A 16,849-nucleotide genomic window follows, 5' to 3' on the forward strand; every position below is an offset into this window, starting at 1 on the left:
AACAGACAATTCCAATATATTAAAGGCAGTATTTCCAAGCCTTGACCTTTACCCTGCTTTATCCTTCTTACTATCATGCGTGTACATATAAAGTGAAGGGGTGTATATATATTTGTATTTTTATGTATCTACGCGTTTGTGTGTGTGCATATGTATACACATGTATCTTCACTTTTCTTTTGCTACTCTGTTCTGACAAAAAATCCCTCTTCTATTAGAAACTATGGAAAAAACAAACTGGATCTAAACACTACTAAAATAAAGAATTACTAATAATTTACAGAGAACAGCTGATACAGATAATAAGGGAAGTCATCCTTAAAAATATGAGTTCAAGTACAGACCAAGGTCAAAGGCAGTTACAGTTATCTCTCTTTCTGTATCACATGAGCTAGAGGCTTCTTTTAAAAGGCAAAAGCAGACTTATCAAAAAATAATGTGCCTGTTAAACAAAACACAGCACTAAAAAAACAACTAAAAGTTTACGTTTCACATTTCCTTGGTGCACAAAACTTTGCCAACATTTACATTCTTAATATTTCAGCATTGCAATTAGCAAAATGCTGTTACCACAAGCAGTATGCTTACAGAGTATAATTAAATTCAGCAAATTGTATGTACTGTTTAGAAAACAATAGCACATGTCTCTCCACACTACAGTAAGGTCAGATGAATCTACATATTACTTTTACTCTCCTTTAAGCTAACAGGCACAGAGGCAGAACCATGTATCACGTAAGACAATACATCCAGTTTTGCAGTTCTGGTAGCAGAAACCAGAAGCAGCTTGTGTAGAGGGGTCCATTCACCCGCTTGAATCAGAAGCACAAGGAAGATGAGTCACTGAAAAAACCTAAACTTTTTATTGATCAGGTGTATCTGAGCCTGTGAGCCAGCAGACAGTAAATACACTTCTAAGCACAACCCTGAATCCTGCAAGGATTCTCGAATTTCTATTCCACCATTCTGAAACCCGGGTATGCTGCCTTACCTTACTGATATATTTTAATGTAAAGCCTCCTTTATCTACACTAAGGCGTTTTCAAGCCACAGTTTAGCATGCTCTGTGTATTTTAATTGCTATCTACTCCTTACTTTTGCAATGGCTTAACAGAACCTTAGAAAGCTTAAGTGATGTATAAATGCAATATATTAGGCTCTGATGCGAACCGCAGCAGCAGTGACCATTACTAACTGCAATTTTCTGAGCTGAGTGCAACTTCCAGACATCGCCAATTCTAACCATACCAGGTCACATCAAAACATGTTCAGAGTCCCAATCCCTTCAGCAAACAGGCACTCAGTACGCCTGCAGCTCAGAAACCACCAAGAAAGTCAGTGGCATGTATCACTTTTAAACTCTTCGGCGTTGCCTTTGGGTTTGCTAAACCAGATAACATCGCTGAAATAGGTGTATTTGCTGGTGTTCACAGTGTCTCGCAGCTGATGTGCTGGTAACACACCAGGTGCCCTGCGGAACGCCTGTTCGCCCCTGGGTGCTCTTTAAAGGGCACCCACGCCGCGCACCCGCTGTGTGTCACCGGGGCGCTTCTCCCCGCGCCGGCTGCGCGCCCCCATCCCCTGCGCCGCGGCCGCCCCCCCACCTCCGCGCAGGCGGCACCAGGCAGCCCCCGCAGCCCGCACGGGCGCCTCACGCAGCCGCAGGGCCGGACCAGGGGCCCCGCTACCGGCCCGGGCGGCACCGCACCGCAACCCCCTCACCGCTGCCGCCAACGGGCCGGGCTGCGCCGGGGGCGGACGGGGGCGAAGGGGCGCGCAGCGGCCCGCGGGCTACCCCTGCCGCCGGCCAGCAGCCGCCGGCCAGCAGCCGCCGGCCAGCAACCTCCGGCCGGCCCCGAGGGCAGCGGCGCCGCCCGCCTGGCGCGACCGCTCCGCTCGCCGGAGAGCGCTGGCAGCGCGGGGGGCGCTGCGCGACAGGGGGAGGGGGCGGGGGGCGAGGCTGGCTACCCCCGCCCCGCTGCTGAAGCCCAAGGTCACGCGCCTCTTCCCGCCTCCCCCCCAGCTACAGCCCCCCCCGACGGCCCCGCGTTCCCGGCTCCCCGCCGCGCCGCCCGCCCCGTTACCTCCATGGCGGGGCCGGCTGCCTGCAGGGGCGGGGAGAGCGCGGCGCCGCCGTCAGCCCCGCTACACGCCCCCCGACCCACTTCCGCCTCCGTCATCCCCGCACGCCGGTAGCGCGGCGCCCAGCCGGCGGGGCGGGGGGGGGGGGGCGGGCTGTCCGCCACCGGGCCCCGCCCCTGGCGCGCGGCGCCGGCAGGGTAACGCCTGCCTGGGCGGGGCGGTGGCCGCTGTGGCGGAGCCGTGAGCGCTGAGGCCGGGCCGCGGCGGCGGCACAGACCGGCCTGGGAGGCGCAGGGAGCGCTGCCGGCCGCACGCACTGCGCGTAATAAAAGCGCCCCAAGGGAAGGGGTACGGCTGCGCCCCGGCACGTCCTGCTCCCGAGGGGCTCCTGAGGGGTGCCCGCCACTGCACCTTTAGGTGGGGGAGCCTGCTGTGAGCCCAGCGTGCCTGTCACCGTCAGGGGCGTGTGAGGGCAGCAGCTTCTGTGCTCGGGCAGCGACCTGGGGATTTAAGACCCTGTTTCTGGTATCTCGGTGGAAGCACAGCGTGAGTTATTTGTCAGGCGCTGGGTGTGAAGGCCCACCAGAGCAAGTACCAGAAGCCGGGCACTACGGCCTGTAGTTCTGGTGTTACAAGAGACATTTTCATACCGTTTGGGTAGGGGTTTGAGGGGAGCGATACCTACTTTAAAGTACACACATTTTTTACTGTAGTCATGCTTGCATTTTGGTAGCACTTCAGATGTTTTTGATGTTTCATGATAAGTCATTGACTTACTGAGGAGTTGCCTGTGAGAAAAAGTTTAGGCGTATTATTCTTTTTACAGTTCACTGGATAACTATTTAATATCATCAAATGAATTACAATGCCATGAGAGAATACCTGTTAGTTGCATGTAAAAGAAGTCATGTTAGTCAAAAGGCTGCTCTCTGAAGAATAACTTGGTATTTTTCCACGTCTGGTTATTGTCCTTCATCTTTTAAAATTCAAGTGGCAAGTAGTGACAAAAGGCAGAAAGGTTCTTCACATATACCTCAGAAATTATTCCCTTGTCTTTTCTTTTTTTTTCCCCTTCAATGCCTTCGCTGTACATTATATTATTATTTATTGTGATCTATGCAGGTACACAACCACAGCAGCATATGGTTCCTTGCTCTCCCAGAGGCTGCTGGCAAGGAATAGATCCTAACCAAACTGCAAGAAGCTGTTTTCCGTTACTTCTGTTATTACACTTTTCAGAAGCCCCACAGGGAACTGAACAGATTGATTCTTTCTTTCCCCGTCCACTTTGTGAGATATTGAGCTGGGTACCTATGCCTGTGCTGCCATGGTCTAACGTGGGTTTCACACAGCTTCACAAAGAGCCTTTCTAGATATAGTCCTTCTAAAACCATCCTTCAGCAAAGGGTTTTGACCGTAAACTGCACTATACTGCAGGGCTCTGTCCTTCCAGGTCAGTCTCCAACTAAAGTTGGGCATTTGGGGAGGACGCTGCAGGAAAGCTTACCTTCTCTTTGGGAAAACCCCAGAGGAAAAAAAAATGTTTCATGTGAATTTGTTTCTTCAGTGTATACTCAGAAAATAGGTATTAGGATCCAACTCTTGGGTCATCTCATGGCTTAGACTATAAGGAAACTTATTTTGGAGATTTTCAGATGGGTTTGTACTGAAGACAATGAAGCACTGGCTCACTCATTGCAGGCTTTCTGAAACAGATTCTGGCTAGGGAGCACTCAGCCATGCCCCCTCCCCGAGCTCCCTGCTCTTGTGAGAGAGGTATTTGACAGGGACAGGCAAATTCTCCCCTCCCACCCAGGTCCATTTGGTGCAACAGAATTTAGGTATGCTTTACAGCTGAGACTGTCACGACAGTCTGTCATTCTGGTCCTAAATTGCAACAGCAATTGAGGCATCCTGGTTAGGGAATGGTAGAAGAATGTAAGAAGTTTCTAGTATAACTAGAAGAAAAAAGACTGATGATTTTGATTGTTTCAGTTACAATAAAGTACAAGTTGCTCCTCATTTTGTGGGAAAAATTGTCAATTTGTACTGGCAATAGTCTTACATAATTTTCATAAACAGTTTGTGAATTGTATGTCTTACCTATCCAGAAGGAGCCAGTAAGTTGATACATATTGCATTCAGCTACTTTGAGACAAATGAGAAAACCAACCATAATTTATATGCTTCATATATTCTATGATTTCATTATCTTTGTAAAAGATAATTAGTTCATCTTTTTAAATAGTATTGTTTATGTAAAACAAGTGACAAGACGTTTACGAGATGTGTTGGGGCAGAGCATAACAAACTTTAAATTCCATTGAAAAGCCAAGTCCTACAGGGCTGTGATTAGCCCTTACATCAAGGCAGGGTACAAATGCTTGTTCACTATCATTGGAATTACTAGACTTCAAAGAATTTTCTGAAGAGCAAAGAATGAGAAAATTACTGTAATTTTGCAACTGAGGAATGTGTTTCCAGCATATAAGAGCTGATACTTTAAATACTTGGCACTGCAGAATCTGCCTTTCCAACAGGTTCTGAGGATCAGAGACTTTTACTTACGAGCCACGCTGGGCCAGTCAGCATTCTTGCTTTGAGCTACTTTTATGGCTTTTCTACATGTGAAATTAGTATAAAGGAAAGCGGGGTATGAATTTACAGTATGTTAACTATTCTTCTTTGTTTGGAAGCTTAAAGCCCTGTGCAAATGAACTGTAAATTATTTGGCTGACTATGGCCATTATGTTGGGTTGGATTCAGGTTCAGTAGGTTCCTGCTGAAGTGGAATGGGAGAGGCTACAGGTACGGTGAAAGAGTTAAGGAAGTGTAAAAGGGGAGGTTAATCTGAATGAGTAAATTAGATGCAAGGGCGGTATTGTTCTTTGTATTTATCTTGATACTGCTTTGTACGTGAAGGATTTGCTTAGGTATTAGAAAAGAAATTCTACTTGTAGTCCTTAATTCTCTTCTTAAATTGTAATAGGAAACAGAGGTGAGAAGTTTGGTGTTCTGTTACTCATCTGCAAAGCCCACCAAGCCTGCTGAAATATTAGTGTGAAAATGAAACAAGGAAGCTAACGTTTTGTTTGAACACTTAGGGCTGGGTCTGAGTATAAGACTGTTCCATTGTTGACAGAACATGAAAGCCCACTTAATCACACACAGAGATAATAGCAAATATGGATAAGGGAGGGTTGCTGGTACAATAACAAGTTACTGTCAATCAAGAGGCCAAATTTTAACAACAAAGTTACCTAAGAATCTACCTATACCTATATTGCCTGTACCAAGGCAGGACCTGGTGTGTCTTGCTTTTGACATAATCCCTCTGTCTCCATGGTCGTGGTAGATGGCTCTAATTCAACTGTGAGCCTTCACACAGTCCTAAAGCCAGTCTGAGCTCCCACTGCTGATAAATACTGACTGCCCTTGCAGCAGACCATGCCAAAGCCCTTCTGCAAAATAATCTATGAGTAACTTGCCTCTTCAGCATTAACCATGGGACACTGCTGCATGACAACATTCCTGACCCACCTACGCAGTGTCAAACTTTGTGCTTGTTCTGGAGGGTGGGCAGAGCCTTGTTATCCAGCCTAAGCCTATGGCTTTGGGTCTGGCAGCAGTTTGGTTGCATCCTGTGAGTATGAAGGGCTTAACTTTCTCAGTGTGCCTCTAGGCTCACCTGCAGCCTATACTAAGATGGGGCTTGCATCACTCGTTGAGGACGTTAGGGAAATAGAAGCTTCAGTCCAGGTTTAAACTATAATCTTAATGCACCTCTGGGAAATGCCAGAATTAATAATTAACCTTGTTGTAAAGATAAGGCTCCTTGTGAACTTGTTGACATAAACCATTATAAAAAACATATGGAATAGGATACCCATATCCTATATGGACAGGACAAATTAAATAAAAACTACTTCCTGTCCATGATTTATCTCCTGACTGGGTAAACATGCCAAGCATGAAGCAGATAATCTACCATAAAATCAGTAGAAAGGAAAGCAGTGTCCCTCTGTCTTTGACTGCTAACTAAGAAGATAGAACAGCTCCCTTCTCTGTCTCTTTCTTCAATCCTTTGAAGCTTGGTGCTTCTTCCATTCTGTTTTGTAAATGGTTGCATTGCTATCAACAGTCACACTGAATGGTGATCATGACTACCTTAGAATTAACACAGCAGTTCCCGTTAAAAAGTCTGTATCAAAGCAGGAATCTTCAGTCATTCCTGGGGGGTGGTGGTGGTGGTGTGTTTTGGTAGTTGTTAATGCAGAGCTACAAAACAGAATCATGTGAACGTTAACATGTATTAATCAACGTTGATTTTCAAATATTTGTTAGAGACAAATAACAAGGTTTTCCCAATATCAAAACTCTTCAGGTATACTTTCTTATAAAAGAAGGAGCAAGCAGCATTGAAGAAATTACTGTGGAATTGCATTAGCTAAACTGACACAAGTCCTTTTTAACTGACGTAGAAGTTGCATCTGGTTAGTGAAATCATGCATCTAGGTAACTGGATGAAAAAAAAGCTTAAGTGTATATTCAGGACATATGTCTAATATAGTTCTATATGGAGCTCTATCACCATAGTAAACAGAGTCACTTGTTGCACCAGAAGCTTGACAATAATTTAAGGTGACTTGAAATAATTTTGTTCAACACATGCAATCTCCTTCTGCAAGTGCTCACTGATTTACAGTATCTTATGTAAAAATAAACCTCTTACCAACTTATGTCAAAATTAGTGAACAATCTCTGCATACAGACACATAATTTAAAGCTCTGTACAAAACAACTGACAAACCTAAAGATATTTAAGTTAAAGGTGCTTTAGCTGTAGGCACCCTCCAGTCATCTACCCAGAAGCATATGCACATCTCTATAGACATAGTGTCACAATAGACACCAAACCACAGTAGCGTCCAGGCCCATTGGGGGATGCACAGCCTATTAACCCCTTTCCCAAACTTTCCTGGTAACTACAGATCCAATCATTTTCCCTGGTAACAATTCACTGTTCCCTATGCCTTTACACTGGTACAATTAATAACATTTTGCAAATTATGGCTGAATGTACAGCTTAATCTCTCTCAGCTATGGTGGCTTGACAAAGCATAAAAAGCAGAAACATCCCACTTTTCTATCTCCCTGCCAGCTATATTTTATGATAAAGTTAAAATTTCTGTCTGTGAATATATATAAGGATAACATCAATAGGATAAGAAAAGCCAGTTTTTATGTAGCCACCCACGCAGTGTTTGTTTCCCTCCTTTTTTTTTTTTCTGGGACTGTACTCTGACCTGTCTAACTTCTTACCTGTTTTTCAGAGCAGCTGAATTGCAGCTGGGTGAAGAGTTACTTAAGGAAGCTAGAGCAAAGGTGACTTTGCCAGTGTGATACAAGCCCCTTATTATATGGTGCCTCTATCCTTGCAGTGGCTGTGCAGCTCCCTGTCAGACCAGGCTTCAGTCACTGTCAGCATTTTGCACTTCTGATAGATTCAGAGATTTCAAAGGAGGAACAAATAGGTCATCTGTGTGACCTTTTGTACAGCACCACTCATAAAATGTCACCAAGCTCTGAGTTAAGCACATTTTCCATTTACTGATGGCTCTTATGACACTGAATGAGGATTAGATTGACAAACTGAGCTAACTCATGTGGCTTCATGAAGCAATCCGAGAGAATGGAAATATGTCAGCAGGCAATGCTTCTTCCTCATACTGGCAATAGTAAGATAGCAAGTCAAGTTAATCATAAACAATAAACAAACAAGTAGCAAAAAGCTCCCCAGGCTGATATTTAGCCTTGCTGCAATCAACAGCAGTGCCTCTGCCAGATTAATATTGCTGCTTTTTAGAGAACTGAATTCATTTTAGATATTTGGATTAAATAGGTAGCCTGAAATGGACTGTGTGTGTTGACAGCTGCTCTTATTACTAAACCCGTGGAACTCTCCACAGGCCAAAGAGAAAATACCCCCAGAAAACATCTGTGTTAAACTAAAGTAGACTAAATGAGACCAAGACAGTATTTTCCTCCAGCTGCTGTAGTCTATGTTGTTTTCCCTCTGACATTCAGAGTGCAAACCCAGTTAAGCAGGAGCTCACTGGGGCCTTTTTGTGCACCAGGCTCAGTGGTGGCACTTTAAAATCAAAAGTGGATTGGTAACAGTTGTGTATAATTAAATGGGCTAAGAATTGCTTCAGTTAATTTTCCACAAACTCAAAGCATGGCTATAGTGCTGGTACTAATACTAAAGCAGAACTGGTCTTTTTTTGATAATATGGACCAGGCTCTGTGGCAACTAAGAGACCTCAATGGGATGTTTGTATGTTTGGTTAGCAAGGGAAGAGTGTAGAAAAGGAAGAGGTAATAACATGGTACATCTGATGAAGACTTTTGCAATGGTGGAGAAGAGGGAGGCAGTACATGCAGCACTGACTCTTGACGTGGTTCATACCAGCTTTCAGAATTCGCCAAATGTTAACAGAAGATTACGCTGTCCGTTTCAAAAGGCAATAATAAGGTAAGCTTCTTCTCTTGATGCAGTAGGGACTACTGCCTCCACAGCTGGATTGCAGATAAAATTTGCTAAAGGGCTCCATGGAGGCATTTATCAAAGGAATTAATGGGTGTTTGGTGGTTTTGGAAATGTTGCCTTCATCTCAACGGCATCTATGACATCCCGCTTAAAACAAGAAAAAAAGAAAATTATTCTATTTTGTACACTTCTGTTGCTCTGTTTATACTGACCACCTTTAAACTTGTTTATTGTTAAATGTTCATTTAATGTGTGAATAGCACATAATGCCCACATCTGTTACTGGGAAAAAAGGTGTTAAAAGAGTGTATCAGTTAAAGGTTAGTTTCAAAATGCCAGCAATATCAACTGCAGTTTTACAAAGACAAAAACTCAAGGCATGACTGCAATATTTTTGTTGATGTTGAACTTTACTGTGGGAGGCATGAATAAGAAGTATCCAGAAGGATTATTTTCTTCAGGGAGACCCAAACGTCCCCATAATTTGGGTGCTCTCACAATAATGAAAAATCAATGGTGTGTTGAAGAGAGATGTTTATGAACAAGAGATGAAGAGAGAGAAACTTTAGAGACATGGGCATTTTGTGAAGGAAAAGCAAAATATATAAAATGGAAAAAGCTGAAGATGACAGAGGATGATTCCCATTGCTAATAATCACACTTGCGTGCGAAAAACAAGAGAGGTATCAGCCATTTTCTTCTTATAATCTTCATCAAATTTCTCATTCTGTGCCACAGTGAAATAATTCTTCCAGTCCCCGACAACCCCTAAGAAACAGCAAAGCAAAAAGAGAGAGATTAATTTGCCAGTATTTCCTGAAGCCCGCTAGCCATGACTCACTAAATACTTGTACTTCAAGCTTATTTCAAAGCAGAATGACAACCAGGAAGACAGAGGTGATGCCAGTAACAAACCTTTTCTCATGAATGGGGAAACAGAGTGATCCATTATTCCCTGAAACTCTTTGGTGTAGTTTGTCATGGGATTTTCCTTCATTATCTCAAATGAGGTGTAATGGAGTATCTTGTTTAGAACCTCCTCATTCACGTCCTTCTCCAGAAACTTCAGAATCTTCTGAATTTCTTGCTTTGGATTCTGCAGAGAGAATAATGGGTTAAAATACAGAGCCAGGAAAAGCAAAGAAATCAAACATAGTATTAAAGTTGCAGTTGCCAGGGTGAGAAGATCAGATTATTGGAAGATTTACTGATACAGATGGCATTGTAATAGAAGTCTGTTGATTGTAGGTAGTACCTACTGAACGTCCAGATTTCACAGCTTTATAAACATACATTCAGCCTTTTACCTCCTTCATATCTTCATAGAAGAGGTAGAGAATACGGTGCTTATCTTTTGCCTTCCACCATCCTTTTACATGGTCATACCAGGAACCCCAGAGCACTGAAAAAGGAGTAACAGCAGCAGCAGCTATAAATGCCCAAACTGTCTTTAGGTACCTGTGGCACTCATGTTTCCCTCATAACCAGTGTCTCAGCATTTCCCAGCTGCGTACTGCGGCCTTGACTGCTGTGCTCTGTGCTTACCACAGCAGTCACGCTATTAATGCCTCAGGTGTATGGATGCTTAGAGAGGATTCATGTGTAACTGTAGGGGGCAACACATGCAGGTGCTTACACTTGAATGAAAATTCAAGGCTGCCTACAGTCGATGGAAAGAAATAGATGTTTACAGAGTGATTCATCTGATCAGCTGAACAAGACTGGGCTTAATTGGCCCTACTTTGAGCCAATTTTGGCTCAGATTTTACTTTTGGACCAGACAGACACCAAAGGTCCCTTCCAACTTGCATTATTTTGTGATTCTGACTGGCTTAAATATTTGGTATACTGTCAGAAGTACCTGTTTCTTTCCAGCATGTATCAATATGACTACCGTGGATAGAGTAAGCTATGTTCTAGATGTCTGCGCTGGGACAGATGGCTCCCAAGCCAAGCTGGTCAAACACAAGACACAAGGTCTCCTTTAGACTTGAGAGTCTCATGATGGTCCAGACAGTGGTGTTTCTAGGCCTACATGGTGGCAAAAATATTAAGGACCTATGGAATCTACTGACCTGAATTGCGAACTGCTATTCACCTGAACAGGTTTTCTTGTTGTGCCAGGGGAGGTTTAGATTGGATATTAGGAAGAATATCTTCACTGAAAGGGTGGTCAAGCATTGGAACAGGCTGCCCAGGGAAGTGGTGGAATGGCCATCCCTGGAAGTGCTTAAAAAACGTGTAGGTGTGGTGCTTGGGGACATGGTTTAGTGGTGGACTTGGCAGTCCTGGGTTAACAGTTGAGCTTCATGAACTTAAAGGTCTTTTTCCAACCTTAATGATTATATGGTCCTGTGATTCTATGATTGTATGATTCTTGGATATAGGTACCTCTTTCAGAAAGGGAAGAATCAGCTTCTAGGCTTGCTTGTCTTCAGATAACTGGCTTTGCTCATATGCCTGATTTTTAGATAGATGTATTTAGGTAAAAGACTCATCTCAAATGCGTGGTGCACTTTTCTACACAAAATTGAACTTTGCTTTCACAGAATCACAGAATGATCAGGGTTGGAAGGGACCTCTGGAGATCATCTCGTCCAGCCCTCTGATTCTTGTATATCAGTTTAGAGTTAAACCAATTAAACTACTGTTCCTTCCCAACCGGCTTCTTTCAACCTCAGAGAGAAGAGATTAAGCCCAAAAATTGTCGTATGTTTCTGAATGATAACAAAATAAAGACTAGCATTTTTTTTTTTCCAAAATGGGAATGTAAAGATAGAATTAATCCTTTAGGTACTAATAAAAAACTGTGAATGAAAATAAATTACTACTGAAACACCTTCAGTAGATATCCTTCCATGAAGTGTCAGCACTGGATTTCAAACCATAGCTGAAATAACTAGATCAATGTCATGCATTTTTTAAAAATTCACAAAATCTTTTATACAACTAATTGCAGTTCGTCACCTTTTCCGGTCATGAATTTTACCAGGAACTCTTCCCAGGTTCCTGGCTCAGGCATTCCTTTATTCATTCTGTGGAAATGGTAGTACGACACCAGGTTGTCTTTCGCATTTCTTGCCACATAGATTATCTTATTGATATGAAAAGAGAGAGAGAGGAAATAAAAATAACTTAAACATATTTATATAGATTTTGAGCACCTCCTGGAGTTTTCTCTTGGAGCCTGATGACAGAGCCTTAAGAGTTTTTGCTTTGAAGCTGCCATTTTCTGAAATCCAACTCAGGTAACTTAGTCATGACTTCTTCAGTTTCACACAGGCTTTGCACATTAAAGGGAGAAGATCTGGGGAGACCTTTAAGTTTCATAAAGATTCTGGAAACCATATTCAGTCCTGGTTTATGTCACTGTCTTTTCAAGTGGAGTAGAATTGAGTCCTACCTCTCCAGCCTTACCTTACAGTTTTGTTCCCAGAAGGAGGGAGGCACCAGCTGCACAGGGAGATGAGTTTTTATTGTTCGTGGAGAAGGCATGGCTTCAGCTAACTCCAGGCCTGTGGGATGTTTCATTATGAGATGTGACTTGTTCTCTAAATTACATTAGCACTTCTTTGCTATTCTCATATGTCTGACTGACTTTTCAGCAGTTCAACTTGCAATGATCATTCATCTCCAAAGCAATTACATAGCAGTGTAACACATACAACATTGCGTAAGCATTTTCAGTGTTTCTAGAGAAATTATTGCCTATATATTCAAGGAGGAAAGGGGGAACACTGAGTCATATGTTTTTGTTGCTTTCTTGGGTCCATGTCTAACCCCTGCCTTCCAAGAGTTAGTGATGAATACTAATTTAATTTACCCTACCAAAGTTTTTCCTTCGCAACGTTTAGTGATATTTCCCTTCGGAGGTAAGAATTTTTTGCTTCTTTCTAGGATATGAGAATAATGTACTGGCTGACTAGGCTTTCTGGATAGCATGTAAAGAGAAACTAGGCATATGATGGACAGTGGATTTTGAGTAGCTATGCGTACATAGGAATACTTGGGAATATCTGGTGATATGTGGAGATGTGTTACCCCTTCCTTCTTCCTTTTTAAACATCTGTCATCACCTCTATCATTTTTTTTCTTATCGTCTGTCATCCTCTATCATTTTTTTTGTCTCTCTGTGTCAACACAGTGTAGCTTAGAAGAGAAAAAGTAGCACTTCTGGTGCAGATTTAGTCAAGCTTTTTAGCTTCAAATGTGAAGAGAGTCTGGCTTGAAGATTTGTGTGGCATGAGAGCCCTTACTGGGGGAAGAATCTTTTAGGAAACTGTCTTTGCAAAACCATCAGTCCTGCTGGTTGCCTGAATGCCCCATAGCTTGTTTAGATGACTAGACCCTAGAATTTAACAGCAGTTATTTAAAATAGTAGCAAACCCACTGAAAACATTATTCACCTTTTGGGAATACATCCATGACATAGGTTTCTCTTCCATACAGCCCCTAATCAGAGAATGGCATTCAGTTGCCCCCATGTTGCCATTTTACGCATAACTGCTGCTGGTTTAGGTAACTGTGGAGCATCAGCTTTCAGATGCCACTCCGAAACACCATGGTGTTCAGTAGTGCCTGAATCACATCTACCAGCCTTTAATTGGCTTGAGTAGCACTGGATGTTCATGTTAAAGCAACTGAACTGATCTCTGATACCCAACACAGTGCATAGGTCAGTGACAAAGCATGTGGGACTGTCCCCAGGAAACCTGTGGCATCAGCACTGAGTGCATTTTTTGCTTAATTTTGTCTAAAATACAAACTTATTTATGATATTCACCTGAGTAACGCACAGATGGAGGCTCTTGGATAGACCACTCAAGGAAAGGATGGCGTCTGTAAGTAGTGGCACGTCTACACTTCTCAACATCTCCACTTTGTTGAATCATATCCACTATCTCCTGTGTCCATGTGGTACCTGAAAATGTCAGTGTTTAGACATTTCCCTCAGGGATAGCCAAGAGTTTGTTCTATTTTTTTTCATTTCTCATAGGGAAATGAAAGCCCGAATAATGGACTCCCTGTTAAAGGAGGAAGGAACAGCACAGAAGATGATGGACAAAGTGGAAAGAGAGGATAATGAAGGAAAACCACATAATTAAGAATACAAAAGTAATTCCCAAAGCACAGTTTCAGGGATTCCATTTTAGACAGGATTCTTGCCAACAGAAATAGCCTCCACCCCCACACCAGTAATAAAAAAAGCTCTGGGATAAACTCACTGTTATTTTGAGACTGTATTATTTGCAGGGAGAAATTAAATTCCCTCCTCCCAATTTTCATATCTCACAAAAATTCAGGTATTTCAACATTTGTTTTCATCCTGAATTTGAATGAAACAATTAAATACCTGAACTTTGAGTGAGTAAAAATTTCATACAGTTTGAAAATAGAAAAAAGTTGCAGTATTTGCAACATTCCCATTTGTAATACTTTAATGAAGGTCGGTACATTTCATTTGCTTGAGCTACTGCAATGTCTTCTAAGAGTTACAGTGTTTTGTCTCTTAGGTTCTTCTTTTCCCTTGTAGTCATGATCACTGGGTTAACCACATCTCCTCTGAGGTACTGTGGCAAGTCAGCTAGAGAACAGGCTAAGGGATAACTTGGAATGTGGCTTGGAAGGGAACTGCCCTTCTTAAGATGTTCGATTTGTGTATCTCTGGCAGATAATGTCAAATGGGCTCCTAACTTTCTTTTCAGTTCAATAGCTGAGAGGTTTTAATCCAGACTGGACATAATAATATGGTTTTGCTTTCAGTATACAGGAAGTAAATTAAAAGCTTTCGAGTTTTACAAAAATAATGGGGTTTTATTTGTAATAATGTTTTCCGCTACTGAAAAAAAAATACTTCAAAATTCGTTCTAATTCAAGTAATTATTTTTTTATGATCATTAAATGCTCCAAAACCTGTTCCTGAATCCTCTAAACTATACATGGTTTATTCATCCAGGATTAATATTGGTGCTTGTTATTAATTGTTCTCCTGTATAGAAAATAAAAAGGATCTCATAAAGATGAGAAATAGCAATGAGCTAAGTGGTTAATCACTGAATAAAATACCAGATAACTGAAGTTAATGGTGGGAATTTTATTTTATAGGCTGAAATTATTAAGTGAATGTGGTTATTTCCTTAAAATAATTAACCCATTTCCAGAAATCAGTACTGGTTTACACACTAAATTACACATTCCCCAAATATGTAATACAATCCGTAGTTTTTCAGTCAGTTTCTATTATTTCTTAGTAATGATGACTTTTTACTAGGCATTGTTAAACCATTACCAGTTGGTGCAAAACTTCTATTGGTGCCATTTATGTATATAATCTAAAACAAAGGAAACATTTAAGCATAGGTAATTAGACTTCAAGCATTTAAACTTCAGTAATAATAGATGGTTGTTACTTCTGCCAAAGAAGTCACAGGTTACTAGTCTCAGCTGACAGAGCTTCACATCTTTAAAATATATGTCTGGTTTGGGATAAAACAGGTATCAGTCACCACAGGACAATTCCAACAATAAGCATGATCCCAGACTTTCCTATTCTGTTCCTGCCCACACCAACCTGCTTTAGCATAGGTTGCAATGAGCAGATCATCAGGTCTGGCTTTGAAGCTCCACACTTGGTCCCACGTGCTGCATATTGACTTTGTGAGAGGAATACCTTTCACTTCACCTATCTCAGCCCTGGGTATCGTCTGTTTCAGACTCAAATCTTCCATTTTGTCCAGGGCCATCGAGCACTGCATGAAGAAAGAAAGTCTTGGAATTAACACAGTTACTCTGAAAAATACCTCCATTTACTCATCCATTCTTCAGGTCTCTTTTATTCACTGAAGTTCATGTCCTCTGATTTCTTTGGCTGTGATTCAGCCTACCTAGAACCATGCATAGGCTCCTTAAAACTGGATATGATTTTCAGAAATGCTTGGTATGTTGCTGGTGGTGGTTCTCAACATCTCTAAAAATCACTCTGTTTACTTAGATACAAAAAGAAAAAAAAAGCGCCATTATTCCCATCTTTAAATATTTTACCAAACATATTTATGTAAAATTCTCACTAAGTATGTGGCTTTTGAAAGATAAGAAAAAGTAATCAGTGGTGTGATTCAAAAGAAGGCAGAGTGTAACAGCTCCCACTAAAGTCAGTATACAGGACCCAATCCTTCCTTCTTCAAGAAAGTAAACAGCTGCTAACACCCTTTGGGCCTTATACTCACAAAAATATTTGCAGAGCTCTTCTGTGTTTTGTTCCTGCAGCTTTTCGCTCTTAGAGCACTTTGCTGTATGCTGAGATTTGTTGCAGATAAATAATCTGAACTAGACAGATCATTAACTAAAGGTTGTTAGACTTTCAATCAATCTAGTTACATCTACTGCCTATTATACAGTTTTACAGTAACTAGTTATTGATTTCTGGATTTCTCTCAAGGAGGCCGCTTAGCCATAACTTTCAGAGTTCCAGAATCTGGACAGAGGAAAGTTCTGCTTAAAGGGAGGCTAGAAAAATAATCTCAATTTAAAATATCAGACAGCAAAAAGACATTTCAGTCCCAACAGCAAACATTGCCAAGGTATTTCCTTTCATTTCGTTGTTTGCTCACACCCGATTTCCCACAGATTCAGTTGAGCAAAGCGAGAGGTTAGGTTTGTAGCTGGGCAGTGACCCAGGAAATTTTAAAAAAAGAAGGAAAAAGGAATTTACCAGAGAATTTTTCATGCTTGAATGTCTTCGATCCTTGGCTGTATTGATGACTGTGCAGCCACTTCTATCTTCAGGCAGGAGTAGGGTGAAAGCCTGTGTGCAGTTTCTGTTCCTCCTATGAGTATGAGGGAGAGTGAAGGAGGAGGTGCTGTGGCAGCCAACCACTGAAGAGCTTTTCTGGCTTCCTTTGTGAATTCTTTTTTAATCTTGTGAAGGAAAAATACTTTGAATTCTCATCTAAAGTATGATTCTTTACTGGCATCAACATTTAATGTTGGTCAGTAGTTCCAGCAAGATTATTTTAACTTCTCTGTCATTGTCAACAATCTTGGAATAATTAATTTTCCTCCTAATATCTAATCTAAATCACAAAATAGTTTATGATTTGTTAATAATTAAGTTCAATGAGAATGAATGAATTAAAAGTCACTTGTTTTCATTTTCATCATGTACTGCACTATGCTCATTTAATAGATATTTAAGGGTCTGTTTCATTGCTGGGGTCA

At 41.7% G+C, this 16,849-nt stretch overlaps 2 protein-coding genes across 3 annotated transcripts in view; both read right to left on the bottom strand.

Annotated features, from left to right (window-relative positions):
• GCC2 (GRIP and coiled-coil domain containing 2) overlaps positions 1–2,220 on the bottom strand; it is a 28,461-nt gene extending 26,241 nt beyond the window's left edge. The window contains exon 1 of the mRNA XM_055701599.1: positions 2,085–2,220. Within this exon, the coding sequence (XP_055557574.1) occupies positions 2,085–2,180 (96 nt within the window). The 5' untranslated portion in view covers positions 2,181–2,220. The remainder of the gene's footprint in view (positions 1–2,084) is intronic.
• A 7,032-nt stretch (positions 2,221–9,252) lies between these two features.
• Positions 9,253–16,480, bottom strand: SULT1C4 (sulfotransferase family 1C member 4). 2 transcript variants are annotated; one of them, XM_005438818.3, is made up of 8 exons: positions 16,344–16,480; positions 15,204–15,381; positions 13,416–13,553; positions 12,050–12,147; positions 11,600–11,726; positions 9,940–10,034; positions 9,548–9,728; positions 9,253–9,400 (listed from the first exon to the last, which is right to left on the bottom strand). In XM_005438818.3, the coding sequence occupies exons 1-8, from the start codon at positions 16,356–16,358 to the stop codon at positions 9,288–9,290; spliced, it is 945 nt and encodes a 314-aa protein (XP_005438875.3). In that variant the 5' UTR covers positions 16,359–16,480; the 3' UTR covers positions 9,253–9,287. The 2 variants fall into 2 exon arrangements, with proteins under 2 accessions (XP_005438875.3, XP_055558956.1); XM_055702981.1 differs by lacking the exon at positions 16,344–16,480 and adding an exon at positions 15,859–15,949.
• Between the last annotated feature and the right edge of the window lie 369 nt (positions 16,481–16,849).

This window comes from Falco cherrug, chromosome 2 (assembly GCF_023634085.1).
Source record: "Falco cherrug isolate bFalChe1 chromosome 2, bFalChe1.pri, whole genome shotgun sequence".
NCBI classification, from domain to species: Eukaryota; Metazoa; Chordata; class Aves; order Falconiformes; family Falconidae; genus Falco; species Falco cherrug.